This window comes from Antedon mediterranea, chromosome 10, assembly GCF_964355755.1.
Source record: "Antedon mediterranea chromosome 10, ecAntMedi1.1, whole genome shotgun sequence".
Lineage (NCBI taxonomy): Eukaryota > Metazoa > Echinodermata > Crinoidea > Comatulida > Antedonidae > Antedon > Antedon mediterranea.
The window spans coordinates 3,401,763-3,423,625 of NC_092679.1; the positions used below are offsets into that span (position 1 = coordinate 3,401,763).

General features: G+C 33.4%; 1 protein-coding gene across 1 annotated transcript; it reads right to left on the reverse strand.

Annotated features, from left to right (window-relative positions):
- Nucleotides 1–1,278: 1,278 nt before the first annotated feature.
- LOC140060223 (CDK-activating kinase assembly factor MAT1-like) lies at nt 1,279–21,858 on the reverse strand. The gene is made up of 9 exons (XM_072106342.1): nt 21,653–21,858; nt 21,103–21,255; nt 19,905–19,978; nt 19,551–19,654; nt 19,224–19,364; nt 18,785–18,895; nt 18,326–18,453; nt 17,764–17,911; nt 1,279–1,773 (listed from the first exon to the last, which is right to left on the reverse strand). Exons 1-8 carry the CDS (start codon nt 21,754–21,756, stop codon nt 17,764–17,766), a joined length of 963 nt encoding a protein of 320 aa, XP_071962443.1. The 5' UTR covers nt 21,757–21,858; the 3' UTR covers nt 1,279–1,773.
- Nucleotides 21,859–21,863: the final 5 nt, after the last annotated feature.

A 21,863-nucleotide genomic window follows, 5' to 3' on the forward strand; every position in this document is an offset into this window, starting at 1 on the left:
TTTACGTGAAATATAATGAAACAAATATTCAGAAATCTGAATCTTATTTGTTGTTATGTTATGAACTTTTATCGCCAACTTCAACTACCAAATAAAGCACACAAAAATAGATTTAGGCCTACAGTTTCAATTGAATAGTCAAATATATTTTTTATCTTAACTTTTAATTGTAATTGTTTATATAAATAGTTTAAAAAATTATATTTACAGAGCTATAACGGCGTAAAGATATGCATTCAATAACAAATTGAGATTCGTTATAATTATGATAAAATGATATTATATTTGTTTATAGGTCTAGTTAATGAGAAGAAGTAATTCATAGTTAGCAGGATAAGAGGTAATGATCTCATAAAAATGTTGTCTCACAAAGAAATAAATGATTTTGAAATATTAGTTGTTCGTGTCATCTCAAACCTCTTTTAAATATTTTAGTACTTTACAGTCCTGATTTGCAATAAACTTAAATTACTACCAAACATGGGGTCATTACTTCCGATGGCGACACGCACATAATTAAAACTTTTAATTATAAAGAAACGGTAAACAGACGTCAATGGTAATCGGTATTATAACTGTAAAAACATTATACTGGATCATAGCTAACAAGTGTTTATTTTACTGAATGCTCCAAATATAAGTTAAGAACAGTCATTAGAAGTAATCAATCGAACTAATTAAGGGCCAAAACAAAACAATTTCGTTAACGGAACAGAGTCTGCTGATGGAGGTCAGACGGGTGTAAAAGTGAGACACTAGGCGGGCTTGCAGGGGCTCGTGTTACGGTATTTTATTGTATTGTATTAGGACTTATGGCTAGGCCCATAGACCGCCGCCTCAGACAGGTAGCCACGCCAGGAAATTACACAAGAAACTGGTATTCGTCAGAATTTGGTTTACGATCACGTGATGCATACTAATCAGGATGACGCGTTCTATTTTTATATAATTATGACTATTAATAATTTACTTTATATTGATTTTCCAGTAATTAATATATATTATATACATCAATTAGGATTAATTATGACATAGGCGAGCACAATGGAAAAACTTTGGGAAAGATCTCCGCCTTGTTATAACAAATTTATATATTGCTTGAAAAAATATTTATTTATAAACATTTTATACAAGGCCTATAGATATTACAGGCATACTGTCGTACTATAGTACCATAGACCTATATAGGTCGTTGGTAGTACGTACGTAGCCTGCATGAATGTTATTGACCAAATGCACTGCATTGTAGTAATACATATTCCATATCAGAATTGTGAACATTTCGATAGGCCTACAATTGATTGATTGATTGATTGATCACTTTATTTCACAATAAATTCCATATATACAACAAACAATACAAAACGGAAAATCACACTAAAATAGGATAATTGACTGGTTTTTAAGGGTCCTAAAGCTCTGTCTACACTATCAAACTAGTTTGACAAAAAAAGTGTGATGTGCCTAAATATGGTAGTTGTATACCTAAATATGGTAGTGGTATGACATCATCATGTCCATATATGGGCACATCACATTTTTTTTAGTGTAGACAGAGCTTTAATTTAATTGGCCTAAGTAAATCAAGTCACACATTTGTGTTAAAGTGCAAGCTAACTAAAAAGCCTGTTTTTTTTTAAATATAAAAGTTGTATGCTAAGTATTAGGGTCAGTGGTTTTGGGGACTTAGATGACCTGGATTGAGAAGATGAGAGAGTGACGATGACGGATCATGATGAGTTTACACGGTACTAAGTTGCGCCACCCACAAACCTATAATGGCAAAGAAAAATATAAACAATTTTGATAACATGTTTTTGTTGTGGTGCGCAAAGTGCTGACCGACGAAAACGCAACCTTGGTAGAATAGAGGGCAATAAAACCACATTACACAGAAAACGAGAAAATTGACCGACAAATCACTTCTTGGAGTCTAGTCGCCGCTAACGTAGCCAGTCGTGCGCGCATAGCCCATAAAAAATCCCTTTACTTCTCATTACTTCATTACTAAAACTAACTGTTTACACAACGACTAAAAACAAAGCTGTGTTATTGATGAGTGGCCAATGGCTTAACCCATCAAGCCAATTAAAATAAATACTTGACGAAACAGATCTGAACGCACTGATTATATTTCAGTACCGAATTCAACGATTATATTCGCTCGCCTAGCCCCGACTATCTAGCCCTAAGGCACGACGTAAAGTGAAGTCTTTCAACGCCCAGCACCATTCTGGCGGTATGCGAGACAACGATAAAACTCGAGAAATTTTACAACAAATGGTTACTTTCCGTGTGGTATTATAAGGTGATATATCACCCTTGTTGATAAAGTTAAAAATTAGTTTCGGAATGGACAATCAGACACGTCGATATTGTTTGTTCGTCCATGACTATTATTTATTTATTTAACAACATCTTTATACAGGATTACACAATCCGGTAAAAGAAAACCGGTTTTGCATTGTGGTCCTGTCTTGAATACAAAAAAAACAGGGAAAAAAGGTTTAATTTTGTGAGAAAAAAAATTAGATCGGCAGTGTATTGCATGAATTATAGCCTCACCCACCATCATAATCATTTATAATCCTAATAGAAGATATAATGTATATCTTCACACAGTAGGCCTGAATATTAATTTGTATCTCTTTCGTAGGGGAAACCCATTTATATTTTATATTGTACAATCAAAAATGTTTCATGTAGCGGCCTAAATCAAAATTGAAGAGTGTAAATATAGCAGATCTATAAAATATAATGTACAATTTTCTCTCTATATATGATAAAAAGAAGTTAAGATGATTTTTTAATATTTCCAGTACATTTCTGTAAAATATCTAAAAGTTTATATTTATATACATATAAAATAGGCCTATACTGACACTTGAGGGGTAAAGAACAAATCCTAAGCCGTACGTATGTATATATTATATAGGCATATACGTATACACACGCGCACACACGCATATATATATAATTATACAGAGAAAATATATAGAAGAGTTAAAGAATAGGCCTATTAAAAGTATGCGTTCTGATCCGGTTCTGAGTTCTATAAACCGTTTTGGATGAAACGAACTCCAACCTCAGGCCCACTGGTTTGTGAAAATTAGGTCATCTTTTAGGCCTATAACATTTTATCCAGGCAGCGCCACGTGAGTTTGGTTAAGGTATTGCAGAAAGAAGGTCATAATGTTGAAGGAGGACCTCTTCGAAACATTTTAAATTTGAAGATAAAAGACACCGAAGTGACTGTTTACCGACATTTCTGTGTTTCAGTGTACCTGTTCATCACGTTTGTTCTAATATCTAATCCCGCAGGACTTGTGGTCTAAAAATTTAAAAAGGAGAACTTAAAGGGCAGCTCCGGGTTTAAATTATAATTGGGGTAACTGATAACATTAATACATTTTTTTCAGCATGCACAACCACCATCGTAAAATAAAGCTACTGTTATTTATAGAATGTTACAAAAATGTCACTTGCTTTTCAATGACTAAGCTCTGTCTACACAGACTAGTTTGACAAAAAGTGTGATTTGCCCAAATATGGTAGTGATATGCTTACATATGGCAGTGATATGACATCATCATGTCCATATATGGGCACATCACATGTTTTTGTCGCATAAAGTTTGATAGGGTAGACAGAGCTTTAGGCCTATCATACAAGTACAATCGTTGATGGGTAACAATTTGCTTTTAAAAATAGTATATTTCTATGTAAAAATGATTGTTCTTTCGATTTGTTACTGTACTGCAATTTACAAATCATATCATTTATCTTACTATAAAACAAATGGGGTTATCAAACCTTTGTTGAAAAGGTTTACACTTTATTTTATAGGCCTAGATGTTTGTAATTATTGAAACCCATAATCTTAAACGTTGTGAACATGATAGTTATCCATGGTGTACCATTGGTTGGCATACTTCATCGATTAATCAAAAAATAAAGTAAAAAATAATTCGAGTTTGTGTAAATTATTGTATATTTAATAAACCTGATCATTATCTTTGACTATTATTACGAGTAACTGTAATCACTACGGAGTAATATAATACAGCGAACATTGGTGGTGATGTATGCAAACTATATCTGTCAATCACACTGACTGACAGGGCATATTATCTTTTGGATAAACTTATCACAATATTAGGTAATATATTTTCTGTAAAGCTTGGTTCCCACTAGAACGTAACGCAAGGACGTAAACGCAACGCAAGCGTTTTAACCAATGACAAGCGAAGTTATAGACAGTTAGCAATCACAAGCGAATAAGCCATCGCTTGTGATTGGTCAATTCACTTGCGTTGCGTAAATAGGTTGATATGCTAGTGAATGTTGTTGATTCAACCATAGATTCAACCCGATTGGTTTATTGTGAAAAATAAGGGACTGGGATTTTCAACAATGGCGTAATAATATTAGGATATCGGTACTCTATGGCGGGCTCCATGAGTCAACAAGGACGACTTAAGAGAATGAAATATGGGAGGGGTTTCCCGTTTTAAAACGATAACAGGTAGGTAACCCTATAACAAAAAATAAACAAATAAATAATTCTTTTTATTTCAATTGTCCTAAAAAATGCCATCTATCATTTCTATTTTGCTTCTCTTGTCAAGGCCTAGGCCTATACATTTTAAAATTGATTTTTTTTTCTCTGAAAAAATACCTAGGATTATGCCAACATTGTTTAGGCCTATAAAGACTCAAATAATTGTACTGTTTCAGCGTAAAACTATTCTGCAGTACATGAGTTAAAACTATTTTTAACAGCAGTTGTTTAGCTGTTTTATAACGTTGATTGTAAATCATGTATAATTGTTCATGGATTCAGGCCGAGAATAACTGGCCTACCACTTTGATAGGCTATACCACAACCACTTCCACAACCCCTGTCGCCTGATAACATATATTTTGTCTTTGGCCTATGATTGAGAGGTGAATAACTGAACTATAGTTTTTATTCGAAAGACGCTATAGAACCGTTAGAAACGGAATATTTGCAAATATTCCGGTTGATATAATAAGCATATTATGCTTATTTTATTTTTTTTAAACAATTTCATACAAGTAAATCGCCAATTACATAGCAGGCTGGATACTGTACATTTTAATAATGTATCTGTCATGCTTTTTGAGTTCCACTATAATCGTCGATATTGCCAAACATAGATTAAGACATAAATCATGGCATGATGGACTCTGCCCTCCCTGGTTCTAAGCACCCCTACACCACCGAACGACCTGTTGACAGTTACAGATGATATACATCGTGGTGCTCAAAGTATGCACCGGATTAAGAGCCGATATTAGCAGGATTTTGTTGATAAAATAAACAATATAAATAACATATTTATGACATGAGTTTACATTTCAGAGATACCTTACAGATGCGTTTTTATTTATTTTCAATACAACATGTTGTCTCTTTCTTAATAATTTCAAAGGCGTCTGTGACTTTGTTTTATACTGTTACGTTTTTTATTTTGTTAGGCAACGTTTCTTTTGGAATTTATGTACGTATCTATAGTACTGTACTTTCCTATTTATTTTGTTGCGGTTCTTTTCTACCTTATTGTGATATGCTTTGCCTGAAATAGCTTTTCAATGATGTTTTAAACAATTTGATTTTAATTATTAATATTATTATTATTTTTTTAATTCACAATAAACAGCGGGGGGGGGGGCGCAATTTACAGACTGGAATACATAAAAACACTAGACAAAAGAACATCGAAAAAGTCCACAAAAACAATTACAAACATTTCTTAATTTTTCATTTAAATTAAAAAGATAAACAACTAAATAAAACATAAATAATGGAGTCGAAAATTCCATGTTCGAGTCTTGGTTTAGTTCGGGCCTTTTACACGCGCACATTTTATCAGTATCGTTTTTAAAAACATATTTTCAGCTATGTTTGCATAAGTGTAGTTTATTGAAGGGATAGTAAAATTAAAAGAAACTGGGACTACGTGCTGATAATACACAGAAGCGCATTGAAAGAGAGTGATATTAACACTATTTGACAGGGACAGATTATTAACATTGGAATTTAGCGGTTTATTTCATATTACCTGTTGGAATTTGATTGTTTGTCCGTATTATTGGAAAAGCCGTCAAAGCCTGACAATAATGCACAAGGGTATTGTAAAACGCAGCCTGCGTGGCGGCGCCAGGCTAGATTTTCTGCTGCGAGGGGAAACCCGGTGAATTTCAGCCTACTAGCTCACATCACTGCAGGCTGACTGATAGGGAACCCCGGTGACTTGCAGCCCTGGTGATTTTAAGTCAGGCCTCCTCACAATACTACCGAATAGCACACGCGTTCACCGTTTCCTTGCGGTCACATATAGTGTCGGTATGTTGATAGGAACAGACATCTTGGCGTTGTAATGTTAGTAATATTAAATTGATATAGACATAGATGTTTAGATTGTTTTAATAATATGAAATAATAGATGAATATAATTTTTATATTTATTTTTTTATGGGTTTTTTAATCGATCATTAGGGCGGTCATCACCGGACAACGCGACTTGTGTTGCGAACTTAATATACTTAAAATTTAAAAATTGAATTTAAATTATATTAAAATTTAACTTACAAACGACCTTTGTGTACACTATCAAACTTTATGTGACAACAAATGTGATGTGCCCATATATGGACATGATGATGTCATATCTCTGCCATGTGTGGGCATACCGCTACCGTATTTGGGCACAAACTAGTTTGTGTAGACAGTGCTTAACACGAGTCGCGTCGTGGACAGATGACAAGAAATCCACGGTTTTCAAATTTATATAGTTCCCGTATTGAATAGGCTGTATTATAAATTGTTAATATTTTTAAATTAAGAGACGTTCTAAATGTTTAACAAAACAAACATAATACTAACTAATATATACAAAATGTCGTATTAATTTACGTATATCTCCTACTAACACATAACATATTTAAAGATACAAGTGTCACCCATACAAATAATAACGAGATCCTACGTGACGATTACTAAACTCGAACAGGCCAGATCTAACCAGTATACAATTATAATTTAATATATATAACATTAACAAACAATCTTCCCTTGTAATAATAAATGTACTCATCTTATCGGCAAAGAACCAACATTTGGTCACGAGTCAATGCATCACTTAGTTTTAATTATGTCGTGAGATAACTTGCTTTGAAAAAAAACAATGACCCGATGTTTCTTTCCGTGTTATAAACTTCCCTTAATATTATGCGGAGGTGGATGAACAATTGTGGGGTAAACATGAAACAAATAAAAACTTAAAGGTTAGTAATAGTAGGGTGAATGAAGAAGCAGTGAAAACGTGACGCATACTTGTGGCTGAGATGTACAGTGGCGTAACGGCTATGAGCGTCACTGGCTAAACCCATGGGCTCCACACTTTATGGGGCCCTAAGTAGTGTCCAGGGAAAAAACAGGCACTAAAATATGTCGAAAAGGGGTAAAAACCCCCGAGGCCTCCAGCGTTCGAGGGCCACTTGGGGTTCCTAAGCTAGGGGCCTTGTGCCTCTGCGTTACGCCACTGTGTGCCAATATGGGTATTTTATATTATACACCGAAGCCTGGTCAGACCCATGGGTAACTTTGTTATAACAAGGTCTGTAATCGCACTAAATATTGGAACAAATATTGATTTGATTTTTTATGTAAAAATATTAAGAGAAAGTTTGAACTTGAATGAGGGCGCATGGCAGGGAAGCACAAAACCTTGTTTGTACTGTAATTAGCTAAGCGCAGAAAAACTACAGGTACAATTGGTCTACGAATCTTGTACTGTACTTTATTTATTTAGCATATTGTCTCTCAAAAACATGAAAAATTCAGTTTAATAAAATCGGACTTTGAATAGGCCATTTTGTAGTTTTAATAAAGTTAATCACTTCTATAGAAAAAAAACGGGAACGGGGGACAATAGCTCTTTAGGCCTAATTCTTTAAAAACATTAAGAGGTATATACGTGTTACTAAAATATTGTACAAAAATGATGAACATGTTTTGGTTTTGTTTCAAGTTGTTGCAGCGATTGATTTTCTAATAGTCATTGAGTTGAGTACTCGATGGGGTCTAACCAACCTCTGGGTTAATCAATGAAGAAACAAATTCACAACACTACATTAACGTTATTGTTTGATCGAAAAAATATGTTTGTAATACTCTATTTATGTCGTTATGGTTTGCTAACAAACTATAAACAGTTTGATTAAATGTTATAGTTGTGGAACCGCCCGGGAAAGTGGATGCTTCCTATAAATGGGGTCGAGTCAAATTTAGCGACAATTACTGTCTAATTAAGGGTACTCAATTGTTAATTTAGAACTGTACTACCAAGTAGCACTATGCGAACGACCTCTAGTCGAATGCCATCTATAGACCCAAATACAAGACATTTGTCGTCGCTTTAAACTCACGGCTACTGGTGGTCTAGGCCTAACTATCAGTCTGTCAGCACAGATTTGTTTTGGGCAGAAGTACACTTTCAATTGGCGTAAAAATCAATTACACACTACCCCTTTGTTTTAAAGTTCTTATATGCCTATTTTGACAACACTAAATATTTCTTTCGTTTGGTGACCTTTTCTATTGACCCGTTTCCTCGGATGGTTTTACACCCATGAGTTCTGCAACCGACCGACCACACCCTTGTTGGTATTTTTCATGTACCTGAAATATTTTATAGTACAGTACTTCGGTTTGAGAAATAAAAACATAACAATTATACAATATTAAGATTATTATTATAAATATCGTCGACGAAAAAACATAAAAACGGACAAATAATAAATGAAATCAAGTCATTATTTAAGTCTGGCTCTATGGACGCAACGCAAGGACGTACGCATGCGTAGAAACGCATAACCAACGATGGGGGGGGGGGAGAGGAGGGGGACTGTGGTCATCCAAACTTGTGTTGGGGTCTGTGAGGGAATCACGCTTTAGGTAGGCCCTATCACAGTGCCACAATTAATTTTAGATTTGGAAAGGTGAGCCGCAATAATATAGGTCTTAGTTTATGTTATGATCTCCCTTGTTGATCTAAAACAATTGAAAATACAGAATTCAGCAATCAAGCCGATCGCACATTCCACCGTCAGATACCCTATTCTAACACAGATGGTTAGTGTTGCCTAATTTTAGTTTGCAGCTTCTATTTCATATGTTTGTTTATTTTCTATTTTCTTATGTTGACATGTTTATGTATTAACCTGCAAAGATATTCCCCTTCGCGCGGCACGATCGTGCGATCGTGTTCAAAAGCAAGCGATAAACCAATATTTTAGCTTTCGGGCTAGCGGTGTGACGTTCGACCCTATGACCTAACGGGCATTGGCCGAGAAATTGTTGCAAAAACTTAAGAAGTCGTTGATGGTTCCGCAAGTGAAGCGTTTAATTGAATATGACGCAGGGTTTCTTTTTAAGTGCAGTATTATCACGTGTAGTTTTGAAATAAACAGGAGTGAATCGGATAAAAAGACTTGTTTCATATCCTTCCGCTGTCAAACATAATTGTAGACTTGAATAAATATGCTGATTGATGCAACACGACAGGGGTCAATAAAATGGGGTAAAAACAACAGTCAACAACCGTCATATTTTTTGATTCGTTCCGATGCATAAAAGAACAATCATTTCGATAATTTCTTTCTATCCGTGTATTCTATTTGTATCTGAATCATCTTTTTTTTATACATTATGATTTACTGTATTATATCTCTAAAAAAAAATAAAATTTATATATCAAATATCAGAAATTTTGTTTTACTCAAATATGAATGAAAGAAATAAATGTTTATTTGATTTGATTTGATTTGATATTCTGATACAGGGATAAAGGGGTGACGATCGGGACCCAACAAAGTGTCTCTCCCTAAATTCGTCTACCCCGAATAGTGGTTTGTCGTAGTGTTTGTTAATACAACCAAAAATATGGCCTATCCGGCGCCCCATACGTTCTCGAAAGAAATGTTTAGGCCTTAAAAACATTTATTGACATAAATCGGTTTAATTTCATTCTTAAGTGCATAGTTTTTAAACATTCCTAATCGACCTGGTGGTGTTGACTACAATAAGCTGAATGACAGTAAGTTTGTAGGTACATACCTAAACCTTGTTAATTTGATTGCTTCGTTAATTAAGTACATCTTTTTGGGGTTAAAACATCGATCGAACCCGGCAAACGAATAGTAACGATAAGGACATAACATTGTCTGGATCAATTGAATTGATTTGTTACAACAATTTAAATAATTCGAATGCATTATTATCGATATTGGGACGATGATGAGGGATAGTATTAATGATTGTTCTGTGTCTTTCTGACAGTTTAAGGAAAAAAGTCAATGTATTGATTCGTTCAATGAATAGGGTACATTCTTAATTAACCCTAAACTACAAAAACAAACAGATGAATGTGGGCATCCCAGTAATAGGCATATAAACAGTAATTTTTAATAAATCTCGGGTGACAGAAATTAAAATTAAAATACATTATTTTGGATATCAGGCCCTGTCTACACTATCAAAATAGTTTGACAAAAAAGTGTGATGTGCCCAAATATGGTAGTGATATGCTTAAATATGGTAGTGATTTGACATCGTCGTCTCCATGGGCACATCACCCCTTTGTCACATAAAGTTTGATAGTGTAGACTAGGCTTAAATTAGTTGTTTAGGAATAGGCGGATCAACGCAAAAAAACGAGAGTTCAGAATTTGTTATTTATTTATTTTTCTTTACACACAATGTTAATAACACGACTTAAAGTTTTCCTAAAAAACCCCTCTAAACGACAACGAATCTAGAAAAACAGAAAGAAATTGAATAAAATAAAAACGAATGGAGAAATCGTGTGAGGTGTTATCCAGGGCAGCCCAGGCGAAGAAATACATGAAACTCTTGTCACACGAGGGTAAGTAACGCAAGTTATACTGGGGGAACAGAGGGCCCATTATACAGACAAACCGTTGCAAAATTCAATCTAAGAAATCTTTAGGCCCAGGCCATCCGAAGTCTCTATTTAATTCAAAATCCAAGATACATATTTGAAGAATGGTGGAAAAGAATACCAAACATTATAAAAACAAATTTAGTTTAATTTAAGTTGTGGATCTTAATCAAATTACTAGCAAATCAGCAAATCACTTTTGTTTGAATTCATTTTTTTTTCTCACAATTAATTTTCTTTGTGTTTACGTTTCAATAATATGTTTTTCAAAGAAAATATACACACTATTCACTATCTCTAGAACACACGTTTGGTCCTTGGGAGTTTAGTGAGAACACACCTGTCTAAGATAAGATGCGTCTAACTCATTGTCTTATCATTACAGGTGAACTAAACACAGGTAATGACTGTAATACCACCCAAAGAATCGCCGAAAACACCTAAGGCACAGTGGTTACCATTGTGAAAGTGGACGTTTACTCTTAGAACCAGCAGGGCCTACGTTAAGTACTGTCCCGCACATGTTTCTAGGGGTGGTATATGGCCTCGCGAAGCAGGGCCTTCGGCGGGCGGCCCAGCTCTCTACCGTACCTAATCTACGTTTAGAAATTTGTTTAGCGGTATAAAAATGTTTTGATGATTGATAATAATTGATAACAACCAGATAAATTGTGTTTGCTTGTCCTGTTGTATATTTTATAACCTACACTAATGAATCGCACGTTGAAGATAGTAAATATGATGCGATAACATCATTCTGCAATAGGCCTAACTTGTGTTATTAGCGCAGACTGGGACCAGCCAACAAGGCGAAATAATTTAATATGGCAATATTTTTTATATTTTTATCTAAAATAAGACTGATAAAATAATCTAATTTATATTTCTTATCTGCATAGTATAACGAATCATATAAATATGATGCAATACATGACATTCTCTAATAATTTGTGTTACCGCAGACTGCGACGTGTCTGCAGTCAACAAGAGGAAATAATTTAATGTAACCCGTGTTGTTCAGAGAATCTAAAATAGGCCTGAAAAAACTCCTTTATATTTCTTATCTTCATAATGTATAACGAAAATAAAAGCCATGGGTGTGATTTATTTAAGTACATTTAGAATTTTATTTTCGCCAGCCCAACATACGTAGGCCTGGGCCTACTCCCGTTACAATCTGTACGGTTACTTTAGGCGCTAAATCTCTTATGCCTTTGATTAAACTCTCTGGGCCTCGGACCTATTGAAAATGGGGAAAAGTACTCTTCACTGGTTAGGGGCCTATAAGTGTTCTAAATCTACATCAAAATAAAAATCAAAAACTCCTAATAAGTTTATAATGATGAGATAATGTGAGATAATCTGTCACCTTGTTTGAAATCTCGTTTCTTTTAGCACCTTACAAAAATCGATCCGATGAGGACCAGTGGGGCTAGCTTTGTTAAGTTTGTTGTTTTTTTGTTTAAAACTCGAGGCAGACAACAACACCTCTTGTGTTGAATAAAGTCACTGAAGTGGTCCTAGTGTGCAAGCAAGATCGTGTTCTTATTGAGATAAGAACCCACTTTGAATACCAGTGGTCGCTTTCATACAGGGGGATAGTCCATCCGTATGGGGTCCCTTTGTTTTAGTCGAATTCAATCGCTTTATTACAAAATAAAGACGTCTTAGCACAATACTGAAATCCTGGATAATCTATCTGATTAGTAGGTACTTCTGTTTCTTTTGAGTTTTTATTTGTCTACAAAAACACAAGAAACAAGAGAAGAAAACTAATGTAAACAGCTTATGCTTTCTAAGTAGCGGTCATTATATTATTAGCTCGTCTCAGTCCGCTTGGCATGGTTTCGTGCCTCGCCCTAGGCCTGGGTCAGTAATTCGAAAGTTGTTCGTGAAATTATGGATATCGTATCAGGTTTCTGAGTGGATTTTGATAATTGACATGTTGGCCTACATTAATACTAATAGAATAACTATCAATTTCTAACAATAAAAATATGATTCAACTAGTGATCTAAGTAAAGCAAACGTACTATCGAATTATTAGAAAATTCAAATAGGCCTAACGTTCAATATAACATTCTATAAATTCAATGCAAACTATATTGCACCATGTCTTCATGATTGCACGGACTTCCTTAACACAAATTTTAGTTTATTTTATTCGGTATAAAATACATAAAACGGCAGCCAACGAATAAAACGAACTGGATTGCAAAAATACAAAATTGTACAATTCACAAATAAACATATCGAATCATGGTTTTCATGCCTTTACAGAATTAAATGATACGAACATTATTTTGTAAAAAAAAATGGTAAACCATTACGACAAACAAGAAAATAAAATTGGGACGAGCTCACAAAACACAAAAATAAATGTGTTTTTGTGCAACAACGAAATAGATATTATTGCTCTAACAATTACATAAAACATACATGAAAGGGCGCGTATATGATGTTATTAATAAAAACTGTATTTTAAAAATGTGAATCATTGAAAGTATATTATTTGTACTTTTTAAAATTTTAACTTGTTTACTAAAGTTGTTTTAATTCCTACAGTCGTTTTATACATGTACTGCACCTATTAGCAATCATTCATTTGGATATGAAGCATTATAAATGCTTTAATTAATATTATTCGATATTTTTTATATCAAAATATTTTGTAATTTTTAACGATAAAATTGATTTATGTTATGTAACCAACTATGTTTTTACTATAATATATATTTTATTTATCAAAAGAAACACTGCGTGCCTACCAATGATTATTTATCAACAAATAAAAGTATAAGTCCCAATTTCTTTTATTCTAGTTCATAATTAAACTTTAATCAACGTGTAATTAAACAAACTTTATCCTCATGATTATTCTACAAAATCTAATTAACACACGTATTTGTAGTTTTTCTTTACTTTATTTACTTTAATTATTCTCCAGCGACATCTAATCACAAGTTTCTTAGGACCCTCCTCGTAATCATTCGTCATCAACATGTAATTATCCTTGTTTTTCAAGTGTCTATTGATTCCACAGCATCTAATTAGACAAGTTTTTTTAGTGTCCGTTTGTTAATTAGTCGTCATCAACAACTAATTAGGGTCGTTATTGAAGTGGGTTATTGATTGTTATGTGGGTCTTATAGGGGTGATTTCGAGCATTAAGCGAGACGGTAGCAAACTAATAACATTCAACATTGTTACGATTGAGATCCAATTGAATTTCAAACTTTAACAATACCAGCGAAGACCAGGCACCCCATACGGCTGCAAAACAAATACAGATTCATCGTGTATTATTAACGGATTACGGAATTTAATTCGAATTGTATAGTGACAAGCACAAAACATGCATCAACAAGATCATTGGTAAGTGAACATGACAAGACTCTTTTTACAAAAAAACAATAAAGGGATCAGTCTGTTACAGAGTCTCACAAAATCGATAATATCCGCCAAGGTATTGGACTAAGCATACGATGTATTATTTTGTAATTGATGCAATTGGTTTACAACACAGCGGGCGGTGTCTTAATTAACCTACGTTCACACTAAGCCTGGATTTGGTCCGGTGGCCAGCGAAAATTCCGAGCTGCGTTAAGCTTTATCTACACTATAAAACTAGTTTGACTAAAAAAGTATGATGTGACCAAATATGGTAGTGATATGCCCAGTTATGGTAGTAATGACATCATCATGTCCGTATGTCCGCACATAACATTTTTTTGTCATAAAAAGTTTGATCGTGTAGACCGGATTTACGTTTTCCGGTCACACACATACGTTGTGAATGGAATCCGAAATAAATAATTGTCATCATTTAGTGTGAATGTGGTTCTATTCTTATAAACACTAAACGTATTTTCATGATAATTTATCTGGCAACAGAACGGAATCTGGGGTCAATATAGATTTAAACTGGGATGTAAAAAATGCAATTACTGTACTGTATTACCGGTATTAATCTTTACATATTGTATGTCTTTCTATAGGCCTACTACTGCATAGCAATCAGCATTACGCCTTTTTATAATTCAAACACTTAGACCACGACGAACGAATTGCGTCAAGCGCACCAAAACAATAAAGAAGACGTTTAAAAAAAATCTACCTAAACCAAGATAAAGTCGCGTAGTACCAATAAAAATAAAGGATCCGTAAAATCCAGGTTATATCCTATTTGTATTATTATACATACTCTCACATACTTTGAATGCAAAATTACGAGTAAGCAGCAGAGCACAATGTGTGTCCCTTAAGCACAACCAAGAAGTAAAATATAAATAATAAACTCAGGGCCTAATGGTAAACAAAACATTTCCAAATTTCTATAGAATTAAAATTGTTGTGTTTATATAAATTTTATTAACATAACTGGATATTTTATAATAATGTGATATACTGAAATGACCACACATATGCATTCTATACAACAAATTCCTTGATACGTACAGAAGAAGGAAGAGTTATACACTTTTTAGACCTTTGTGAATTCTTTGAAACTGGACCGAAACTTATTCCAACATATCGGTTCAACCACCGGCCGTATGCGACCCAAATAATTTCCATACCAATTAAAAGTCAACAGAAATAAAAGTCACATTGAGCAATTAACAGGCTGTAAGTTTGATGGATAAAATCCAGATACAATTGTTAAGGTACACTTTTACGAGTTTACGTCCAAAAATAACCACGTGTTGTCTGAAATGATCTTTCAGAATTTGGTACAGAAAACGTTACCTCGTTTTGGGCTCAGCGGTCACAACATTCACCTCTTTGTTTGTTTCCTAAGTTTAAGCCAAAGTACACACGGTAGTTAAGTTGTCATTTGTGGTTCCTAAGGGAGCACTAATGGATTCTTAATTCGTCCTAAAAACTAGAGCGGTTTGCAATTTATTTGACCCCTATAGAAAGTGCTTGAAAACGCTTATGTGTTATATCATTATTTTATTCAAATACTTTATTAAATATTAAACTGTAAAATATACATAATTATTATACAATTTTATATTTACTTATTTTAAAAAGAAATTAGGGTTAAATGGTACTAAGAGTTCCTCGTCATGCAATTGGTTACAAACGCACTACAAGGACCCTCTCATCATACACACAGTAGTAAATTCTTCTTCACTCGCGTTATACGGTAAAACAGCCAAAAATAAACACTCCTTTCTTATAAACACTATTTACAAAATAAATTAACAAATTGTGTAATAAAAGTGCCGACGAGTAGATTTGCATAATTAGTAAATTGTTAATTTCATTCAAATACTGGCTCTTCTATGCATATTCCTTTCAACTGTAACCGGCACATTATCCCTGTTACAACTTAAAAAGCTTTTTCGCGCTTAAATATTACAAATAGAGCGGGTAGAGGCCTATGTGTCTAAGTATTGTATGGAGGTATAAAATAGTATACCTCCATGGTATGCCTATAACAAAAATATCAGGGATAAAACGATAACAAAGTACAAATATTATTTCAATCTTTACGTTGTTTCTCAATATATTTCATTAGTTTATCAAATCTGTAGTCATAGAAGTCACGTAAAAGTATTGACGTTATCCAATTATAGAGGGGGCTGTTACATTTTCTTAAAGCGTGTAGAAAAATGAAACGTAATTGGGGAAACAAGTTGGACAACGAAATATACAGTAATATTTTAATCCGACGTTACAAACGTTACTAACGTTTTTATTTTTGTTTAATGTTAAAAGTTTCAGTTTTTTAAAATGCAACAGCAGTAGGAATAAACGCCACCGAAAAAAGTTGATAAAAGAAAATATATCAATATAAATACTGTATAATTTTTAATTATTATGGGTGCAAACAATTAGTTTTACTAACCCTACACAAAATTCCTCACAAAAAACTCCACAACTGTTCAAACCTTACCATCTGCTTGTGTTCTTGAGTGCAGTACAAAATAACAGTAAAGTTGAAAAATAAAATGCTGTGATTTTATTGCGAAACACAAAAACTTTCCTCTGTCATGATTTAAAAAAACCGCTAGTTTTTCCCCTTCGTCAAGATCTCCATAAAAAAATATGTGAAGTTATAAACTTCGTACATCAGTTGAAGTTCTTGGTCCGTAGTAAATCAACGATATTGTGCTATAGCATAAAAACGCTACTGCCTTTTTAATGTGAAAATGTTTGGCTGTATACTGCATATTTGCACATTTCATCACAAAGAGGTAGGGACGCCTTCCTTGTCATCTCATGTTAAGTATTATCCCCCCATTGTCTCGCATCACTTAGGAAGGAGTACTAATGGGTACCGAACAGCAAATTTCATATCAAATCATCATAAATATAAACACTGTATAATTCGTAATTATCATGGGTGCAAATATTTGGTTTTACTAACCCTACACAAAATTCCTTATAAAAAAATCTGCAATTGTTCAAACCTTGCCATCTGCTTGTGTTCTTGAGTGTTTTCGAGTTAAAGTCGAAAAATATTTCATCATTTAATGGATGATATTGCAGCTCAATTATGTGCTCATGAGGATTTATATTGTTTGAAGGTTTACACGGCTAAATAAAATGTACACCACGTATATTTAGTTCTAAAATAGAACTTTTAAGTTTCTCGATGTTTCGATCAATATGCTTTGATCGTCCTCAAGAGTGAGAATGAGGATAAATAACTCATTAGGAAATACAGACAGACTATAATCTGCTTTCCAACAGAAAGCAACATTGCAGATTTCAGTCAGCTGTATGTAGTGAACAATGTCAACAAATTTTAAATCATAAAATTTACCTAGCTAAAATCCATAGCGTCCATAAATTTGGCAGGGAAGAAAAACAGGCCACTAAAGGCTTCCTGGAGGGCTCGTTGGCAGGCCAAACGGTGAGTGTATCCACCAGCTAAACTGGTAGGCGTGGCTGAGCGTACATTTTCCATAAACCTACAAATAGAGAAGATAATTATTAAATGAACAAATAGAAGAGGATCATACAGAATAAAACAAAATGTTTCTCTGTTCTGTGAAAGATTATAATTTATATTTATATTGTTGCTACATGTGTTATTGTTTATTGTAAATGTTTATTCTTATGGTGTTTTTATCCTTAAGGGTCACAATGGAAATAAGTTTGACCTTTGGTTACTTTTTTGTGTTACCCTGAATTCATTCTTTGTATTTTTTATGTTGTGTTATTTTATGAATTCGAATAAAGAAATGAAAAAAAAAAAAACTGTTTTTAAACAATTAAAAATGACCTATTACTTGCTTCAATCCTGACCTAGTGCCATTCTACTGTGCCGGAATATGGTAGCAATATGACGGGGGGGGGGGGGGGAAGGAACACTCAATACAAACCCTTCAGTTTCAATCTCCTCTGGATCTGGTGGCGCTGGGCCAAGAAAATCTACCTCTTCTTGTTCATACACATAAAGAGGCTCTTTGACTTGTGTAATAGGCATGAAGTCAGTCTGGAAACCACCACCCTGATAAAACAAACCATCTTGAAATTTAAGATAATTACCTAAATAATCAGTTGTTTTTTCTCTTTTGTGGGGAAAACCCACATTTACTTCCAATTTCAATAATGTCTAAAAAGATAGTTAGTTAGAAAGTAAAATAAAGAAAATAATCATATTTTTGTGGTTGCTTGTGGAAAGTTTTCTCGGATTTTAATTTAAAATATTTTGAGAAAAAATCCTAATATAGGTACAGTATAAGTAGAGACTGACCTCAAAATGGTGTTTATATTTTTATGATTGGAATAAGATACATGAAACATATATAACACAATCTAGAAATTTATATCAATATTACCAGTTTTGCTCCAGTTGAGAATTGAGTAACTGGTTTTTTGACGGCCTTTTCACTTTCTATCCTAGCCATGTGTGAACTTATAACTTGGGATGCTGGCATTTTGGAATATGTCTGAAAAAAATATTATAACAATAATTTGAAAAGGTGTAAACCAAAGATTCGAACCTGATTTTGTACAGTTTTCTAATACACTTCCAATGTGGACTATCAAACTATGTGACAAAAAAATGTGATGTGCCCATATATGGACACGATGATGTCATATCACTACCATATTTGGGTATATCACTACCATATTTGGGAAAATCAAACTTTTAATAGTTTGATAGTGTAGACAGAGGTTAATACAATTAAAAGTAGGTTTGAAACCTAGCATATGGTAGCATCTATTAATAGGTTTAAATTTAGTTAAATTTTTTACCAATTTTGTAAAACTCACAAGTTCATTAAGTAATGCCTCTTTGCTTTTTTTCTTTGTATTTTTTTCTGAAATTTCAATTTCTGCAAGTCGTTGATTTCTTTCAACCTCTTCAACTTTCTCTTGTTCCACAAGAAAGTTTAATTCTGTAATATCTCTGCTCTGAAAAAAAGATAAAACAATACTCAAACTAGTTTGACAAAAAGAGTGTGATGTGCCCAAATATGGTAGTGATATGACATCACCATGTCTATATATGGGCACATTACATTCCATTTGTCACATAAAGTTTGATACTGTTTAGTGAAAAGTAAAGTTAAAGCTAGCTAGTTTTTAAAAAACACTTACATATTTTGTACGATTCTTTGATATTAATTCTTTGTTCTCCCGCCTGTATGCTTCCACTTGCTTTTTAGTATTTTCGGTATCAATTCCATTTACTAAGTTATAAACTTTAAAATAAATGAAATATAGTTTGGTGGTAGTATTATTGGAAATTATCACTTGTTTTTACTATTTTTTACTTTTAAACTTTGTAACTGGACCATTTTAAAAAGCAGTACAGTACTACGTTACTGAAAATTCAATCCAGTTAAAAGAAATAATAAATAGACAAATGGAAGATTTTTTAATGATTCAACTACAATAAAAAAGGTGGGTGATACATACAAAAGAGTATTAATTAAAACAGCAACAACTTACTAATAGTTTCAACCATTTCCAAATAGTCATTGTATTCTCTTAGATCATCAAAGTCATCTTCTTGTTTATTAAAACTAAAGAAATAAGTTTTGAGAGAATTTCAGTCACATGTTCCCCAATTAAAATGTCTCAATCAAACAAAAACTTGGTATCTAAGTACAAAAAATGACATTAAAGTAAAACCTAGCAGCTAGACATTCCATAAAGATGTTCTAAATTGACCAATATGGCATTTGTAGCACTTTCATGTTTGTTACACACCACTTATTTTGGGTCAGTCTAATTACCGAAAACAAAAGAAAACAACCGAAAACAAACCGAAAACAAAATAAAAAAATCTAAATACCGAAAACAAATTTGTATAATATTTTATGTCACCCTCTACTGATTGGTGTTTCTAAAGCTAAGACCATGCAGAGAGAAAACCGCACGCACAAAAGCCAAGGAAGACCCTACGAAATGGTAGTGTTCATAAAATACAACTAAAAATCGTACAAATTCAATGATATACACCGTAGACTACATTTTACTTACAAAACAAAACAGCATGATTTTACCTAACATTGCATTTTCATCACTTAAGTTAATTCTGAAGTGAATAAGGATACAAACATTACTCAACTACGGTAATTTTATTGTGAATCCTTTATCGTGAGCTTGTTTTAAGTATACTTTATAGTCCCTAATACTATCAATATTCTTAAAATATCATTTTTGTATTATTATCTTTGAAAATCTATAATTAAATTATGGAGGTATGAAAATAGATACCTCTATGATTAAATTGATCATGATTAATTATAGTCAATCTACTTTCTATTGACTATGAATTAACATATTCACAATTAATGTGAGGAGTGTGCTAAATGCGTTGGTTTCTGGATCAAAAATCGAAATATTTTTATAGATTCTGTAAGTAAATGCGATGTTATCATTGATTGTACGATTTTTAGTTGTATTTTGTGCACAATACCATTACGTAGGGTCTTCCTTGGATTTTACGCACGCGGTCTTCTCTCTGTCAGGTCATGGTCTTAGCTCTAGAAACACCCATCAGTAAAGGGCGACATTAAAAAAAATTATACAAATTTGTTTTCGGTATTTAGAATATTCTATTTTATTTTAGGTTTGTTTTAGGTTTGTTTTCGGTAATTAGACTGACCGCTTATTTTAAATACAGCCTGAAATTCAAACATACTCTTTTAGAATTCTTCTCCTAATATCAATATCTTTTTCGATAGCAGCATCTTCAAAGTGCTGAAGTCGGAATTGATTACGTCTGAGGGCCGTGTTACACTGCGGGCACACTCCAGACTGACGGGAAAACAACAATGAAACACAGTTTTCACATCTAAAAAATTAATATTATATCATTGGCATATTTATTAATAGGACAAATTATTTTTCATTATTAATATTACTAGGCTAGTTAGGAAAACAACTGAAACAGGAATAATAATTAATATAATATTAATTTAAAACATTTCTAATTCTATAAATAAGTTGCAGAATTACTAATATAATACTAGGAAGACTACTACTTCCTGTGTCCCGGGCCTAGAGTTATACCATTATACTACTAGCATAGCTAGGCCTACTAGATAAGCCCAGTAGGGTCTAGGTCTAGCTAATAAGCTCACTAAGGCCTGCCTAGTAGGCTAGGCTTGCTAGGCCATAGCCTAGCCTACTTTGTTTGGTAGAGTAGAAACGCACAAGAAGTAGGTAACAAGTGTATCTGTACTACTCACAAAGAATGTCCACAGACATTTACCATCAACTTTAATGATGGGTTTAAATATTTTGTAGTTTTGCACCGAGGGCAACCCTTGGTTTGTTCAATTATATCAACCATTATGTATAAAAGACCAAAAACAAACAGCAAAAGAAAGATGGTTCATGTCACTTGATTGACGTCTCCTCTAAGCTCACTTTTTAAAAAGTTATTTTTGCCATGTGTCG